Source organism: Pelobates fuscus, chromosome 6 (assembly GCF_036172605.1).
Source record: "Pelobates fuscus isolate aPelFus1 chromosome 6, aPelFus1.pri, whole genome shotgun sequence".
NCBI lineage: Eukaryota > Metazoa > Chordata > Amphibia > Anura > Pelobatidae > Pelobates > Pelobates fuscus.
In genome coordinates this window covers 250,715,377-250,730,538 of record NC_086322.1, presented here as the reverse complement: position 1 = coordinate 250,730,538, position 15,162 = coordinate 250,715,377, and the positions used below count along the sequence as shown (strand labels likewise).

Sequence of the window (15,162 nt, the reverse complement as noted above, 5' to 3'; positions counted from 1 at the left end):
TATATGTATCTGTGCTGGGGATTGTGAGGATATTTATGGGGTGATAAATATTAAAATACTTTCAGAAAAATGATCAAAAAATATTTAATAATTTGTATTATATCAAAAATTGATATAGTGGCACTGTTATTTCACACATTAATCACAAACTAATTATAAAAATATATTTTATTGTGACAATAATAATAATAATAATAATAATAAACAACATGTGTGACAATCAATGAATTAGGTACAACAAATGTATACAATATGGCAACAGTTTAACACAGTTTACAGATGCTAGATTGAACACAGTTCAATCTAGCAACTTTATATCGACATGTATGCAGTTTTTAACAAGATTTACGACAGGACACTTTGAAATCAACGAGGCAAGCTTTACACAGAACTTTTCACAGTGTGTCTCACAACAGCGCAGCACACAGCAATAAAAAAAGATTTTTGGACTGACAGTCTTAACTCCTCACTATTGGCTACAACTCTTATAGACAATATACCCTTTTATATTGCAATTGACAATATCATCTTTCTAATACCAGATCAGTTAACCATTCCTTTTTCATCCAATAACCATAAGAATAATTCTAACCAGATTTTACGTTTGGAGAATTCTAACTTTCCTAATTAAAGATTACTATACTTAATTTAGAATAAGTCAATATCTCTGGGTAAAAATTCAGTGTTCTAATTTTGGCAAATTACCAGTGAATATATATGTTTTAATTATTTCACCTGCAGCAATGGAATTTTTATAACCATATATTCCTTAATAATTATGATTTCTGAGTTAGAAACCTGACCAACATTCACCCAGATATATTCAGCTTTTATGAAAATGTTAGTTAATTTAAATTAAAGGATCACTATAGGGTCAGGAACACAAACATGTATTCCTGACCCTATAGTGTTTAACCCACCATTCAGGTGGCTTGCCTCCCCACCCTAGGGAAAGCATTGGATTGGCTAAAATCGGCACGGGGCGGGGCCAAATGCCATTTGGCCAAACAGGGCCTCCTCATAGAGATGCACTAATCAATGCAATAAATTCAGCATCTCCATGCAGAGCGTGGGGATGCTGAATGGCAGGGCTGCTTACCGTGCAGCCCTGAGCCAGGAAGCCCCTCCAGTGGCCACTTGGAGGTGTCCCTAGGGACAATGTAAACACTGCCTTTCTGAAAAGGCAGTGTATACATGAAAATACCTGAAGGGTGCCATTATACTCACCAGCTACATTAAGCTGTAGTTGTTCTGGTGACTATAGTGTCCCTTTAAATAAAAAACAACATAATTATTAGCTTCTTTTTTGTATAATTTCTTTCAGGCTTGGAGATGTATTCCATCAAAGTGGTGAATGCAAGTATGAATGAGAATTGTGGGAAATAGGAAAGTTTTCAGTTGGAGAGACAAGTGTTAGGATTTTTCAAAGTTCCAGAATTAACTGGAAGAGAGAGAGAGAAAGTAAGATGTGTCCTCCTTCCTAATCCAGATGTCATATCTTAGATGTTCGATGTCCCATCCCCAGAGAGTGTGTTTCTCTCCTTTGTCCTTAATTTTTAAAGGAGAATTTCGTTATACGTCACTAGTTGACAGTCACCAATAGAGTAAGGTGGGCGTGTCTTCCCTACAGACTATCATCTAGATATTGGTCAGTAGATGGCACAATTACATCACAGAAAATTCTTGTCAGGGGGTCCATTTACTATTTTGTATAATGGGTTAACTAAAGTTCGCATGCGTTTGAGGTCATCTTGGCTATCTTTATAATAACTATTCGTCAAAAAAGCTGTCAAACTTCAAAGTATTTTCTTTGGTTTTTACTAGACATACTGTCTGGTTTGGTGCCATTAAATTAGTTTCTGATATGTGTAGCCTTAATTTCACCCTTCCTTACAATGGAACTTTGTATCAGATCCTTAATATTTAAAAAGTAAATTAATTACTTTAGTGTTATCTGTCATTCTTTGTCTGGTTTTCTTGTGTGAAACTGTGTGTAGCACTTAGTAATAATACACATGTGATTTTTACATGTCTATTACACGTCTATTAGACATATTTCACTAATGTTAGTAAATAATATGACATTTCTTCATTGATATTATATCCATGACTATTCTAATATTATTAACTATTACCATTTACATATAATTAAACAATTATAGTTATACGTGGATATATGTGTGTGTTTCTGGGTTGTTTCGTATATTAGACGCATTCCTCTGCTCAATGCTGAATAGAGTATAAAGAGAAATAAATGTGTCTTTTTGTATTCTGTTACAAAATTGAGTCACATCTGTTCTGATGGTGTTGACAGTATAAATTTTTAATTTCTATCTTAACACAAAATGTCTGCCAGTGTAGATACCCTGACAGGATGCAGTGTGTGTCTGCTGGGGATGCAGTGTGTCTGTGTGTGTGTGCTAGGGGTGCATTGTGTGTTCTGGTGGTGCAGTGCCACAAATGACACTTACCTTTGTTGTATTCGCAGTGATGTGGCTTCTGACTGGAGTGGAGTCTAAACTGACCCCTAGACTCCTGTCCTGCTCCTGTCTGCCTACTTCATCAGGGGCTCTGTTTCCTACACCGCTGCAGCACCCAGATAATCAGACATTGAGGGTCTGGTGCCCGCCCACAGCACTGCCGCAATGTATGCAGTACAGTAATCCACTGAAGTTCCGGCACACGTGGCATGTAATCAGAGAGCGCCGTAACTTCAGTGGGAAATGTGTCTATAACTTTTTCTTGGGAAGTCGCAGGCGGGGAGCTGGGAATCCTCGTCCCGGGGGGGCGCGTAAGGTCGGGTCGGCGGGGCGTACCGTACTTGAGGGCCCTAGTATAGCAATTACCACGCAATTACCACTACAGGCGTGTCCCCAACCTTACCCCAATGACCCTTAAAATCAAGTACCTTAACACCCCAAGAAGACGCTGATTAAGGCGGTACAAGCACTACTCCACAAAATCATACTAGCAGGCAGACATGCTTTAGCTCATACCCGGCTTATAATACATCACACTAAACTAACAAAATGAGCACACATGGGAGGTCCCCGGGAATCTGGGGCATCCTAGGAAGCATCTTTCCGTCGTCGGTCGCCGCTGGCCTGCCCTCTTGTGTCTCTCCATCTTGTCGTCCGCCCGTGCCACTCTCCTGCCAGGAACCAAATTCTCAAACTACTCCTCTCTCTTTTCTATATTCTCTTATGTTCTATTCTACTCTATCCCACACTTAGGGGACATCTTCTAGACAAGACACACCCTGAGGAAGTGGACAAGAGTCGCACTCTTGTGCAAGTGACCACAAATATGGCATACTAAGGTTCCTTAACCTATCTCTCATACTAATAGCAGGCATAACTCAAGTTGTCGAGACCCAATGACCGATGGGAATGTGGAAACTCAGTGCACCGTCATATGAAAATAGATGTCAAAACCACACTTAGACTCACGAAAAACCACCCACTTCCTGAGGCCTACCTAGGAAATAAGAATGGTCATTAAAAGTTAAAATATAGGAAATGTGAAATGGGATCGGGGGGAAGGGACGATAGCACAATAAGTGGTTACAAAATATATTGCTTGTGTGCAACACATATCCACATAAAAATTCTAACATCGTGCAACATATTATATGGACCTATGTTCTATTTTGTTAACTCTTGTTGTACTAAAGATTATATATGATGTCTGTCTCTCCACACGAATGCCTATTCACAAATAAAGAATAAAAAAATATTATCTGTAGCAGAGCTAAGTACCTCCACTAAGTACCCCTCCTTGATCCTGCAAAATAGTTGGTGGTTATAGCTCTAACCCAAACATCAGCCAAGACTTGATGAAGGGTGAAAATAAACACTTTATTGAGTGAAACAGGTTTATATACATACACTCCCCCAGCAAGGGATCTCCAAAAGCATAGGTAAGCCAGCCCAGCCTCCTCTGTGTCTCGAAAAGATTGCAACACACACCGCTGTGGTATCCCCACATAGCCCATACTTGGGTGCCCAATCTTTGAAAATAGAACTCTGATCCTAAGTCTCTCTGTTTTTTCTTAACGTTTTATATACATGTTCATAAACAGCAAAACGCATTTCTGGGACTTGAAAAAGGACTCTTAATGTATAGAATTGGTATCTTAATCTTTTTATTTCTTATATGTAATAAAGTATATACTTTTTAATACTGGTCATCAGAGTGCCTATATTCATAAAGAAGGTGGTATGGTCCTGAAAAATCGTATTCTAGGGGTCTATACTGTGGATCAGTGATGGCTTGGACTCCTTTACTTGTCTATACAGACTGCCCATTTCATCTTTGGCATAACTGCAGTGGGAAGAAGCAATGTCAGATCACTTTCTCCCAGTGCTCAAAAGAAGTTGCATGTGAGGGATGGAACAGCCCACCAAGTATAGCCCGCAGTGCAGTTGGTGTGCATAAATCTTGCTGTGTGCATCTGTGTATGTGTCAGTGGCAAACTAAGGAGGCCAGAGACTGACCACACCAGGTGACAGTCGAGGTGTGCACAAGTACATCCCTTCCCACCTTAACAAGCACCTGCCTACTGGGATCTTGCTCAGGTGTCCTGCACGACAGGTGCCTGAGGTGAGGGCCAGCAAAGGAGCTGTTGGGATCCCTCTGCACTAATTTCCCAGCTTGCGCTCCCTGTTGCTGGGAAATAGTGATCACAATATAGTTTCCTTTGAAATAAACTCAAAAAAACAAAAGCACATGGGGTATACTAAAACATATCATTTTAAAAAGGCCAATTCCTATAAGTTAAGGGCAGCGTTACAATATATTGACTCTTTAGTGAATCTCTTTAGTGAAGAACACTGAGGATAAATGGAAAATCTTCCAACAAATATTAGAAAGGTACATTTCTCAGTATGTACCATTTGGCAATAACTATAAAAGAAACAAATTGAAACCAATGTGGCTTAGTAGAGAAGTAAAACAATAGATTAAAAATAAGAAAAGGGCATTTAAAGCATTTAAATCGGACAAATCAAATGTATCCTATAAAAAGATATAAGGAAGCCAATAATGCGTGCAAAAAGGCGATTAGATTCGCTAAACTTCAAAATAAACAAATGATAGCCAAAGAGAGCAAAACCAACCCCATAGCATTCTTTAAGTACATAAATTATTTAAAAAACTAAAAATTAAAGTGTAAGTACACTAAAAACTGGAATGGGGGTGTTGGTTAATGAAGACCAGGAAAATGCAGCGATTTTAAATAACTATTTCTCCTCCGTATATATTAAGGAAAACCCATGGCATTAGATGTGCAAATGATTGCTACTAAAAACTTGCAGAATAATTGTAATTGGTTTACTCAAGACAAGGTGATGCAGCAACTAAAGAAAGTTAATATAAACAAACAGGGCTCGAGTCCTGCAGGAACGCATGGGAACGGCGTTCCTGCACTTTTTCCAAAGCAGGAACGCCGTTCCCGTTCCCAGTCCTGCAGGACCTGCCCTGCTAACTGCACACAGGGGCCATCACACGCTGTGTTTTTCTCCAGCTCTAACTCTCGCGAGACCCGCGGCTGTCAGAGCGTTGCCACGGGTTACCATGGCAACGCTCCGCACAGGCGAGTCTCGCGAGAGTTAGAGCTGGAGAAGAACACCGCGTGTGATGGCCCCTGTGTGCAGCGGCTGCTTCCCTCCACCGGACCACCAGGCGATCTCCCCCCTCCCTGACAAGGTAAGAAGCAGGGAGGGGGGAATAAAGTAAAAAAAAACAAACACATAATGGTTAAAAAGCAAATGCATCCCCCCCATCATCCAGCACACACACACACACACACACATAATCCAGCACACACACGCTGCACTCACTACACACACTCTGCACTCACTACACACACTCTGCACTCACTACACACACTCTGCACTCACTACACACACTCTGCACTCACTACACACACTCTGCACTCACTACACACACTCTGCACTCACTACACACACTCTGCACTCACTACACACACTCTGCACTCACTACACACACTCTGCACTCACTACACACACTCTGCACTCACTACACACACTCTGCACTCACTATACACACTCTGCACTCACTATACACACTCTGCATTCACTATACACACTCTGCATTCATTATACACACTGCATTCATTATACACACTCTGCACTCACTACAAACACACTACATTTATTATTCACACTGCACTCACTAAAAAAACACTCTACACTCACTACAAACATACTGCATTCATTATACACACTGTACTCCCTAGAAACACACTGCATTCATTAAACACACTATGCACACACTACAAACACACTACATTCATTATACACACTCTGCACTCACTACAAACACACTACATTCACTATACACTACATTCATTATACACACTGCATTCACTACACACTACATTCATTATACACACTCTGCACTCACTACAAACACACTACATTCATTATACACACTCTGCACTCACTACAAACACACTACATTCATTATACACACTCTGCACTCACTACAAACACACTACATTCATTATACACACTATGCACTCACTACAAACACACTACATTCACTATACACACTTTGCACTCACTACACACTATATTCATTATACACATTCTGCACTCACTACAAACACACTAAATTTATTATACACACTGCACTCACTACAAACACACTACATTCATTATACACACCCTGCACTGCACTATATGCATAGGAGTGTAATTTTTTTTTAAGGGGGGGGAGGCGGAATCTTGGGTGAGTTCCCACACTTTTTTCCCCATGACTTGACCCCTGTAAACAAAGCTCCAGGGCCGAACGTTTTTTATCCACGAGTACTTAATGAACTAAGTGTAGAAATAAGTGAACCTCTGTTTTTAATCTTTCAAGATTCTTTTCTTTCAGGAGGTGTTCCGGAGGATTGGAGGAAGGCGGATGTGGTTCCTATATTCAAACAAGGTTCAAAATCCTTGCCTGGAAATTCTAGACGTGTGAGCTTAACTTCTGTGGCTGGGAAAATATTTTAAAGGTTATTAACCCCTTAAGGACCAAACTTCTGGAATAAAAGGGAATCATGACATGTCACACATGTCATGTGTCCTTAAGGGGTTAAGGGATTATATTCAAGAATTCCTTGAGAAGAACATGGTTATCAGCAAAAATCAGCATGGTTTTATGCAGCACTGGTCATGTCAAACTAACTTGATTGCATTCAACGAAGAAGTAAGAAGAAATATAGATCAGGGTGTTGCAGTGGATGTGATCTATTTGGATTTTGCCAAGGCATTTGATACAGTTCCACACAATAGATTAGTGTTCAAACTCAAAGAAATTTGTCTAGATGAAAATGCTTGTTCTTGGGTAGAACATTGGCTTAATCCATAGAGTACAAAGAGTTGTCATTAATGGTAAAATTTCAAGCTGGACAGAGGTGGCAAGTGGTGTCCCTCATGGTTCTGTTCTGGGACCTCTTCTATTTAACATGTTTATCAATTACCTTGGAAAAAGCATTGAAAGTCATGTTTCAGTTTTTGCAGATGACACAAAACTCTGTAAAGTAATACAACGTGAGCAAGATATTACCTTGCTGCAGAGGGATTTAGATAGACTGGAGGACTGGGCCCTCAAATGGCAGATGAAATGTAGTGTTGAAAAAATGCAAAGTTATGCACTTCGGCGTAAAGAATGCCCAAGCAACGTATACCCTTAATGGAAGCAAATTAGAGATAACAACACACGAAAAGGGCTTGGGAATTGTTATAGACAACAAACTATGCAACAATGTGCAATGTCAATCAGCAGTGGCTAAGGCCAGTAAGGTAGTGTCATGCATAAAAAATGGCATTCATTCTTGGGATGAGAATATCATTTTGCCTCTTTATAAATCACTGGTAAGACCACATAGTGAATATGCTGGGCACCTGTTCTAATGAAGGATATTATGGCACTAGAAAAAGTGCAGAGGCAGGCTACAAAATTAATAAAAGGAATGGAACATATCAGCTATGAAGAAAGGTTAACAAGTTTAGAAAAACATGAGAGGGGATATGATAACATTATACAAATATATTCGGGGGCCAATACAAACCATTGTGTGGAAATCTATTCACAAACCGGACTTTACATAGGACACGAGGCCATGCGTTTAGACTGGAAGAAAGAAGATTTCGTCTAAGGCAAAGGAAAAGTTTTTTTACTGTAAGAACAATCAGGATGTGGAATTCTCTGCCTGAAGAAGTGGTTTTATCAGAGTCCATACAGATGTTCAAACAGCTACTAGATGAATACTTGCAAAAACAGAATATTCAAGGATATCATTTTTCAATGTAGGGTAATAACTGCTTGATCCAAGGATTAATCTGACTGCCATTCTGGGGCCAATAAGGAATTTTTTTTCCCTAGTTTGCTGCAAAATTGGAAGTGCTTCAAACTGGGTTTTTTGCCTTCTTTTGGATCAACAGCAAAAAAACAAATGTGAGGAAGGCTGAACTTGATGGACGCAAGTCTCTTTTCAGCTATGTAACTATGGAGCTGGCATATGACATCATCTCAGTCACGGCACCAGAACTGAGGACAGTTTGTATCTGGGTAGGGGTGTGTGCGTGTTATTGTGTCTGGAATGCAAATCTATGTATCTTAATAAATAAAGATTATCCTGCTTAGATTTGCTTGTCCTTAAAATGCTTCCTTTGCAAGTATTAAAAGACAATTAAAAGATCAAAAGATTCAACTATAACTGAAGTAGAAATATGGCACTCAAAAATGATTTTTGGGATACGGTCGAAGGACTCATAGCAAAGCTAATTTTGTTTACTCACTGTGGCTGCTGTTTTTGTCTGAAATCGCTTTAGTTGTTGAAGTCGCATGTATTCTAGACGCACTCGCTTTTTCCAGCATATCAAAGTCTTCGTGTACTGAGGATTGGGAGGCTCCATTGTGCTAATGAGGTAAAGAAATTGCAGGGATAAACAATTATCCTAACACTGAATACTTTTACTATAACAGGAATTGTGGAGGATTAAAAGGGGAGTTGCAAATATTATGCACAGATTTGAAGAAAATAAAAATCCTCATATTCAACAATTTTTCCAAGTTGGCTATTTTGACCCAAAATGTGCTACTTGACATCTCACCACAATTAGCAGTTTGGGAGATATAGATAGTGCAAAACATTATACTACATTCACTCTGCATCTAACTAAAATTATTCTGAATAAGGAAATATACTGAACTATTTTAATATAACATTTTACTAGAAGATTTAAGGTGTGGATTAATCAGTTCCAAACAAGTACACAATTGTAAAGAGAAGAATTTTTTTTTGTAGTTTTCTAATATTAGAAGGGACACAATAGACACTATAACAACTACAGCTTATTGCATTTGTTCTGGTTAGAATAATCATTTACTCCAGGCTTTTTGCAGTAAACACGGTCTGTTCAGAGAAAAGGCGGTACTTACATTACAGCCTAGGGATACCTCCACTGGCCACTCATCATTTGGCTACTAGAGGTGCTTTCTGGGGCAGTGCTACCCTCTGCATGGAGCCACTTAACTCTCCTCAGAGATGCATTGATTCTATGAGGAGACAGGGCTGCCATCAGAAATTGACCCCCTGACAAAGCACAAAGTCTGGGCGCCCCCCCTCCCACGAGTCCGCCAACAGGACTCATACCTAGTCCGATGTCAGTGATGCACGACAGAATGTGGTGTGTATAGTGGAAGTGAATTAGAATGTGTGTAATGGATGTAGTGTTTGTGTGTATTAGATACTGTTGGTGCAGTGAATGCAGAATGTGTGTGTGTAGCGGATGCATTGTGTATAGTGAACGCAGTGTTTGAGTGCTGGATGTAGTGTGTGTGTGTAGTGGATGTAGTGTTTGTGTATACTAGATGCAATGTGTTTAGTGGATGCAGTGGATGTAGTAGTGTGTGTGTGTTAGACGCAGTGTCTCTGTATAGTGAATGCAGTGTTTGAATGTGCGGTGGTTGTAGTGTGTGTACTGTGAATACAGGATGTTTGTGTAGTGGATGCTGTGTTTATAGTTAATGCAGATTGTATGTCAGTGTAGTGGATGCAGAGTGTGTGTGTGTGTGTGTCAGTGTAGTGGATGCAGAGTGTGTGTGTGTGTGTCAGTGTAGTGGATGCAGAGTGTGTGTGTGTGTGTCAGTGTAGTGGATGCAGTGTGTGTGTCAGTGTAGTGAATGCAGAGTGTGTGTCAGTGTAGTGAATGCAGAGTGTGTGTCAGTGCAGTGGATGCAGAGTGCGATCATCGCTATATATATGTGCAGAGAGGGAATGTGGGGCCCGGGACTGCCAAAGCAGCCCGGGCCCCCCAGGACCGCCGGGCCCGTGACAACAGTCATGGTTGTCACCCCCTGATGGTGGCCCTGTGAGGAGATGCTGATTGACCAGGGCTATGTTTGGCTTGTGCTGGCTCTGCCCCTGACCTGCCTCCTTGACAAGACCAGCCAATCCAATGCTTTCCTATGAGAAAGCATTGTGATTGGTTCAGATTATCACTTTTGATAATGTCAGCCAAGCAGGCAGATAAGGGCCAGAGCCAGAAGCAACAGACTGACATAACAGACTGACATATTTTACTATATGTAGGGAGAAAGTGGGGTCCATGGGGGCTAGATGGTGTTTTTAACACTACAGGGTCAGGAATACATGTTTGTGTTCCTGACCCTATAGTGTTCTTTTAACTGTTTTAATCATGCTAGGTATATTATTTTTATAGAGGTCATCTAAGAGGAAACAGTACAAAGTTATATACCTCAACAACCTTGGAGCGCTTCAGACCCAGTCACTGCAGCTTGACTGGGAAATCTGTGCAGCTCTACCGCCATGGACCAGGCTGCAGCAATCATAGCTCTCTGCAGTGATTCTAGCACTGGAGACCCTTTCTCCTATGAAGCAGTGATTATAGATAGTTTTCCCCACACATTAGCCGAGACTAAATGTAGGGGAGTAGAATGCAGCTTTATTGAACACACAGCTTTATGCTTTTTATACACAGAAATGTAGATCCCCACACCAGGGTGTCCTACATGCAAGGCAATGGTTTTTACAATAGTCCCACCCCAGTGCCACTCTGTCTGGGGTCGTGATTGCAAAATCCCCAGCTAGCCAGATGGACTCCCTGCTCTGCCTCCCAAACATATAGCCCAAAATGTACAAAATGTCCCCAAAAACCCCCACACATTATAGATCATTGGATAGCTCTCCTCCGAGTGCCCATACAGTCCAAATAGCGCCAAGGTCAGAGAGTCCATGCCCATGTTATAGCATGTTAAAGATTGACCAGGTTGTGGCTATTCTCTGATCCGACTTAAGAGTGTGGCTGCTTTTCCCTGGTCCTACAAAAGGGGGATCGTAGGCCCTGGGAGGGCCGGCACCCACACATGTTATATGTCCCTGAATAGCTCTCACTGGAGCGCATGCTGGCAAAGTAATTACGGGATTGGTGGTCAGTGGACCGAGAGATACCCTAAAATGCTTTGGAACCGTTTGCCAGATTGAGACTGTCCTGTGACCTGGTGAAACTTTGTTCTGGTATCTCCCGTTTAGGCATTCAATACATAGGATGGGTCCAGGCAATTACCTGGGAGGTAGAATAAACATCCAGGAGGTCTCCACATCCCCTTTTCATAGTGAACATAGCCCTTTTTAGTCCATGGTGGAATGGGGTTCCGTGACACATAGCATTCAACTATCTCAGCAGCAACAGTTTCCACTCTACAATCAGCACTACTGGGCCACAAAGGAAAGCAGATGCAATTTGAGGTACGACTACAAATTCAATTAGATAATTTCAATTAGACAGATTGAAAGGCACCTGCCTTCATTTCTTTTAGGCCTTCACTGGGCCTTGTTACTGATATGTAGCCGGCACCACCATAGGTAAAGTAAGCAAGGAATTGACATCTGGATTAACTTTTTGTCCTCTAGTCATATGCAAACTGGTTTAAAAAAAAAAAAAAAGTTTTTAACAAGAACGGAAAACAGCTTGAATAGCTTGACCTTTGGTACATTCCTGCTCAAGTCACATACAGGATTTAGCCCACTTTTGCCATTACAGCAGGGTAGCTGTAGATCTACTAGGTCCCCTAGTGAAGCCTGATCACTCCAGTAAGAAGTACATTCCTTCAGCAGTGGACTATGCTACTCGGTACCCAGAGGCAGTCGTGTTGACTGATCAACATCTTGGCAAAACCGTACCTGATGCCATGATGCAGATTTCCTCTCTAGTTGGGTTTCCTCAGGAGATTCTGTTGGATCAGGTCACCCAGTTCACCGCGGAGGTCACACACCAACTCTGTAGGTTCTGTGGGATTAAGCCCATTCAGAGATCCCCTTACCAACCACAGATGAACAGACTCTGAGCGGTTAAAAGAAGACGGAGGAAGATTTGCATACCTTGAGGTGCCACAGGAATCCACTAGGTTCTCCCTGTTCGTATTACTGTATGGTATGAGGGTGAGAGGCCCCCTCGATCTTATCAGGAAACATTGGGGAGACCAGGGTGGAAGGCACTCACATCATCCCATACGTGGTGGAGCTGAGCAACAGAAGATACGGTATGATAGAGGAGCTGGGAACCACAACCTCTGTGTCGGACAAAAGATCCTGGTTTTGAAACGGGTCAGCCACGACAAGCTCCAGGCTGCCTGGCAGGAGCCTTACAAAGGTGGTAGACCACCTATGCAGTCACCAGCTGTGCTAATGAGAAAGCGATGCGCACTGTCCACATAAATATGTTAAGAAGTGGCCATGCTATTCGCCCCAGCTTCTGAGGACTTAGAGAACCTACCCCTAAATGATCTATCCTTATAGAGGACCCACAGGCAGGATCAATAGACAAGGTTAAACTAGGAGAGAGGCTAACAGTCCCAATGCGGGAGCAGGTTAGGCAACTCCTCGAGGCTAAGAAGTCCATCTACTCCCAGGAACCAGATAAATGCCCTATTTGTATGGCTGAAGTACAGTATCTGGGACACCGAGTAGAATGTGGGAAGCAATGGCTGGAGTCAGCCAAAATAGAGGCAGTGTCAAATTAGTCCACATTCCAAGTCATGGCTTGGTGACAGACGACTACTATCTACGCTTTGTCTCTGATTATAGCGCTATTGCTAAACCGATAACTAGACCTGTGGTCTCACGAATGTGAAAGCCTTCCAGTCTCTGAAGCAAGCCGCGATTAATGCCCCTATCCTGGCAGCCCCAGATCCTAACAAGTGCTTTATTGTAGACACAGATGCTGCGATGTTTGGACTGGTAGCAGTTCTAAGCCAGGTCGGGGAAGATGGAGAACACCCTGGAAGTTTCTACTATGGTAAGTGAGTTGTGCACCTCAGGAACTTCTGATTGGATCGCAGAGGTGCCGCGGTCCAGTAAAAAATTGTCGAGGGCGTTCTCAGTCCCACAGCCATCTATAAGAGTGCTATTTGGATGGGTGATAGAGGAGGTGATGAAGCATCAAATAATAGCAAGTATTTGAGGGAGATCCATGTACTAACAGAAAGCACCAGGAATGTCCACCCACCGCTGTGAAACTCACTGCACTGGATGGGAGGACGGTCACGGTCAAAACTTTAATTCCAGCTAACTTGGTCCAGACACCTCCGATCCCAGCGCTTTTTGGACAGAGTGGGCGCACAGGAGAGAGCTTCAGCACCAAGGTTTCTGCCCGCTAATAAATTACCTGGTCAGTTACAGACACCTAGGTGCCGTTATGTAGCAATGTGCATTGTTCTCTTAGGGACCTCCGGTCACTCATTATCCTCTGACTTTAGATTCACCTGTCTCCGACCCCCCCGTGTGTGTAGTGTTAGTGTGTGAATGCTGAGAAGTATGCACATATATACACACTGAAACAAACACACAGACATACTGACACACAAACATACTGACACACACAAAACATTTACACTTTTAAACCCACCCTCCAGTTTCCTACCTTTCCTGCTGGTGGGTTAAGGTGTTGGGGTCTGGCTCTCTCGGTCAGCCCCCCTCCACTCTGCCTACTCTTCTTTCCCGCACGCTCCTCTCTTTGTGGGAGGAAGTGACGTTCAGCCATCACCTCCTCCCAGCCGGTAGCCGAAAAGCAAGTGCCCAGTCGCGCACTGAGGTGCTTTAACTGCTGAACAGCGCAACCTGCTGACAGAAGCCCACCGGGTGACCCTTTGTGCATGGGCCACCAGGTGGGTCTCCTTAATGTGCGGATTACCGGCTGGGGGATGAGAAATATTTGAGGCCAACGGGGCTCACGGTGCAGCTGCTTCGGGCCCCCCAGGAGTAACTGGCCCTGGGCAGCTGGCCTGTGTAAAAGATGGCTGTGCCTCTACCACTTCCGCTGGAAAGCTATTCCATGCATCCATTACCCTCTCAGTAAAGTAATACTTCCTGATATTATTTTTAGACCTTTGCCCCTCTAATTCGAGAATATGTTCTCTTGTTGTGGTAGTTTTTCTTCTTTTAAATATAGTCTCCTCCTTTACCATGTTGTATTTATGTATTTAAATGTTTCTATCATATCCCCTATGTCTCGTCTTTCCTCCAAACTATACATATTAAGATCCTTTAACCTTTTCTTGTTAAGTTTTATCCTGTAATCCATGCAACAGTTTGGTAGCCCTTCTCTGAAAGTTCTCCAAAGTATCAATATCCTTCTAGAGATATGGTCTCCAGTACTGCGTACAATACTCCAAGTGAGGTCTCACCAGTGTTCTGTACAATGGCATGAGCACTTCCCTCTTTCTACTGCTAATACCTCTCCCTGTCCAACCAAGCATTCTGCTAGCATTTCATGCTGCTCTGTTACACTGTCTGCCTACTTTTAAGTCATCTGAAATTATTAGCCCTGAATCCCTTTCCTCAGATGTTGAGGTTAGTAGGGTATCAAATATTCTATACTCTGCCCTTTGGTTTTTACGTCCAAGATGCATTATCTTGCACTTATCCACATTAAATGTCAGTTGCCACAGCTCTGACTATTTTTCTACTTTACCTAAATAATTTGCCATTTGGCTTATCCCTCCTGGAACATCAACCCTGTTACATATTTTTGTATCATCAGCAAAAAGACCTTACCATCAAGACCTTCTGCAATATCACTAATAAAAAAAGAGAATAGGTCTAAGTACAGATCCTTACGGTACCCT

General features: G+C 42.1%; 1 protein-coding gene across 1 annotated transcript in view; it reads right to left on the bottom strand.

Annotated features, from left to right (window-relative positions):
• Nucleotides 1–15,162, bottom strand: part of EZH1 (enhancer of zeste 1 polycomb repressive complex 2 subunit) — a 165,718-nt gene that overhangs the window by 139,165 nt on the left and 11,391 nt on the right. The window contains exon 3 of the mRNA XM_063458931.1: nt 8,814–8,934. Coding sequence (XP_063315001.1) covers nt 8,814–8,934 — 121 coding nt within the window. The remainder of the gene's footprint in view (nt 1–8,813; nt 8,935–15,162) is intronic.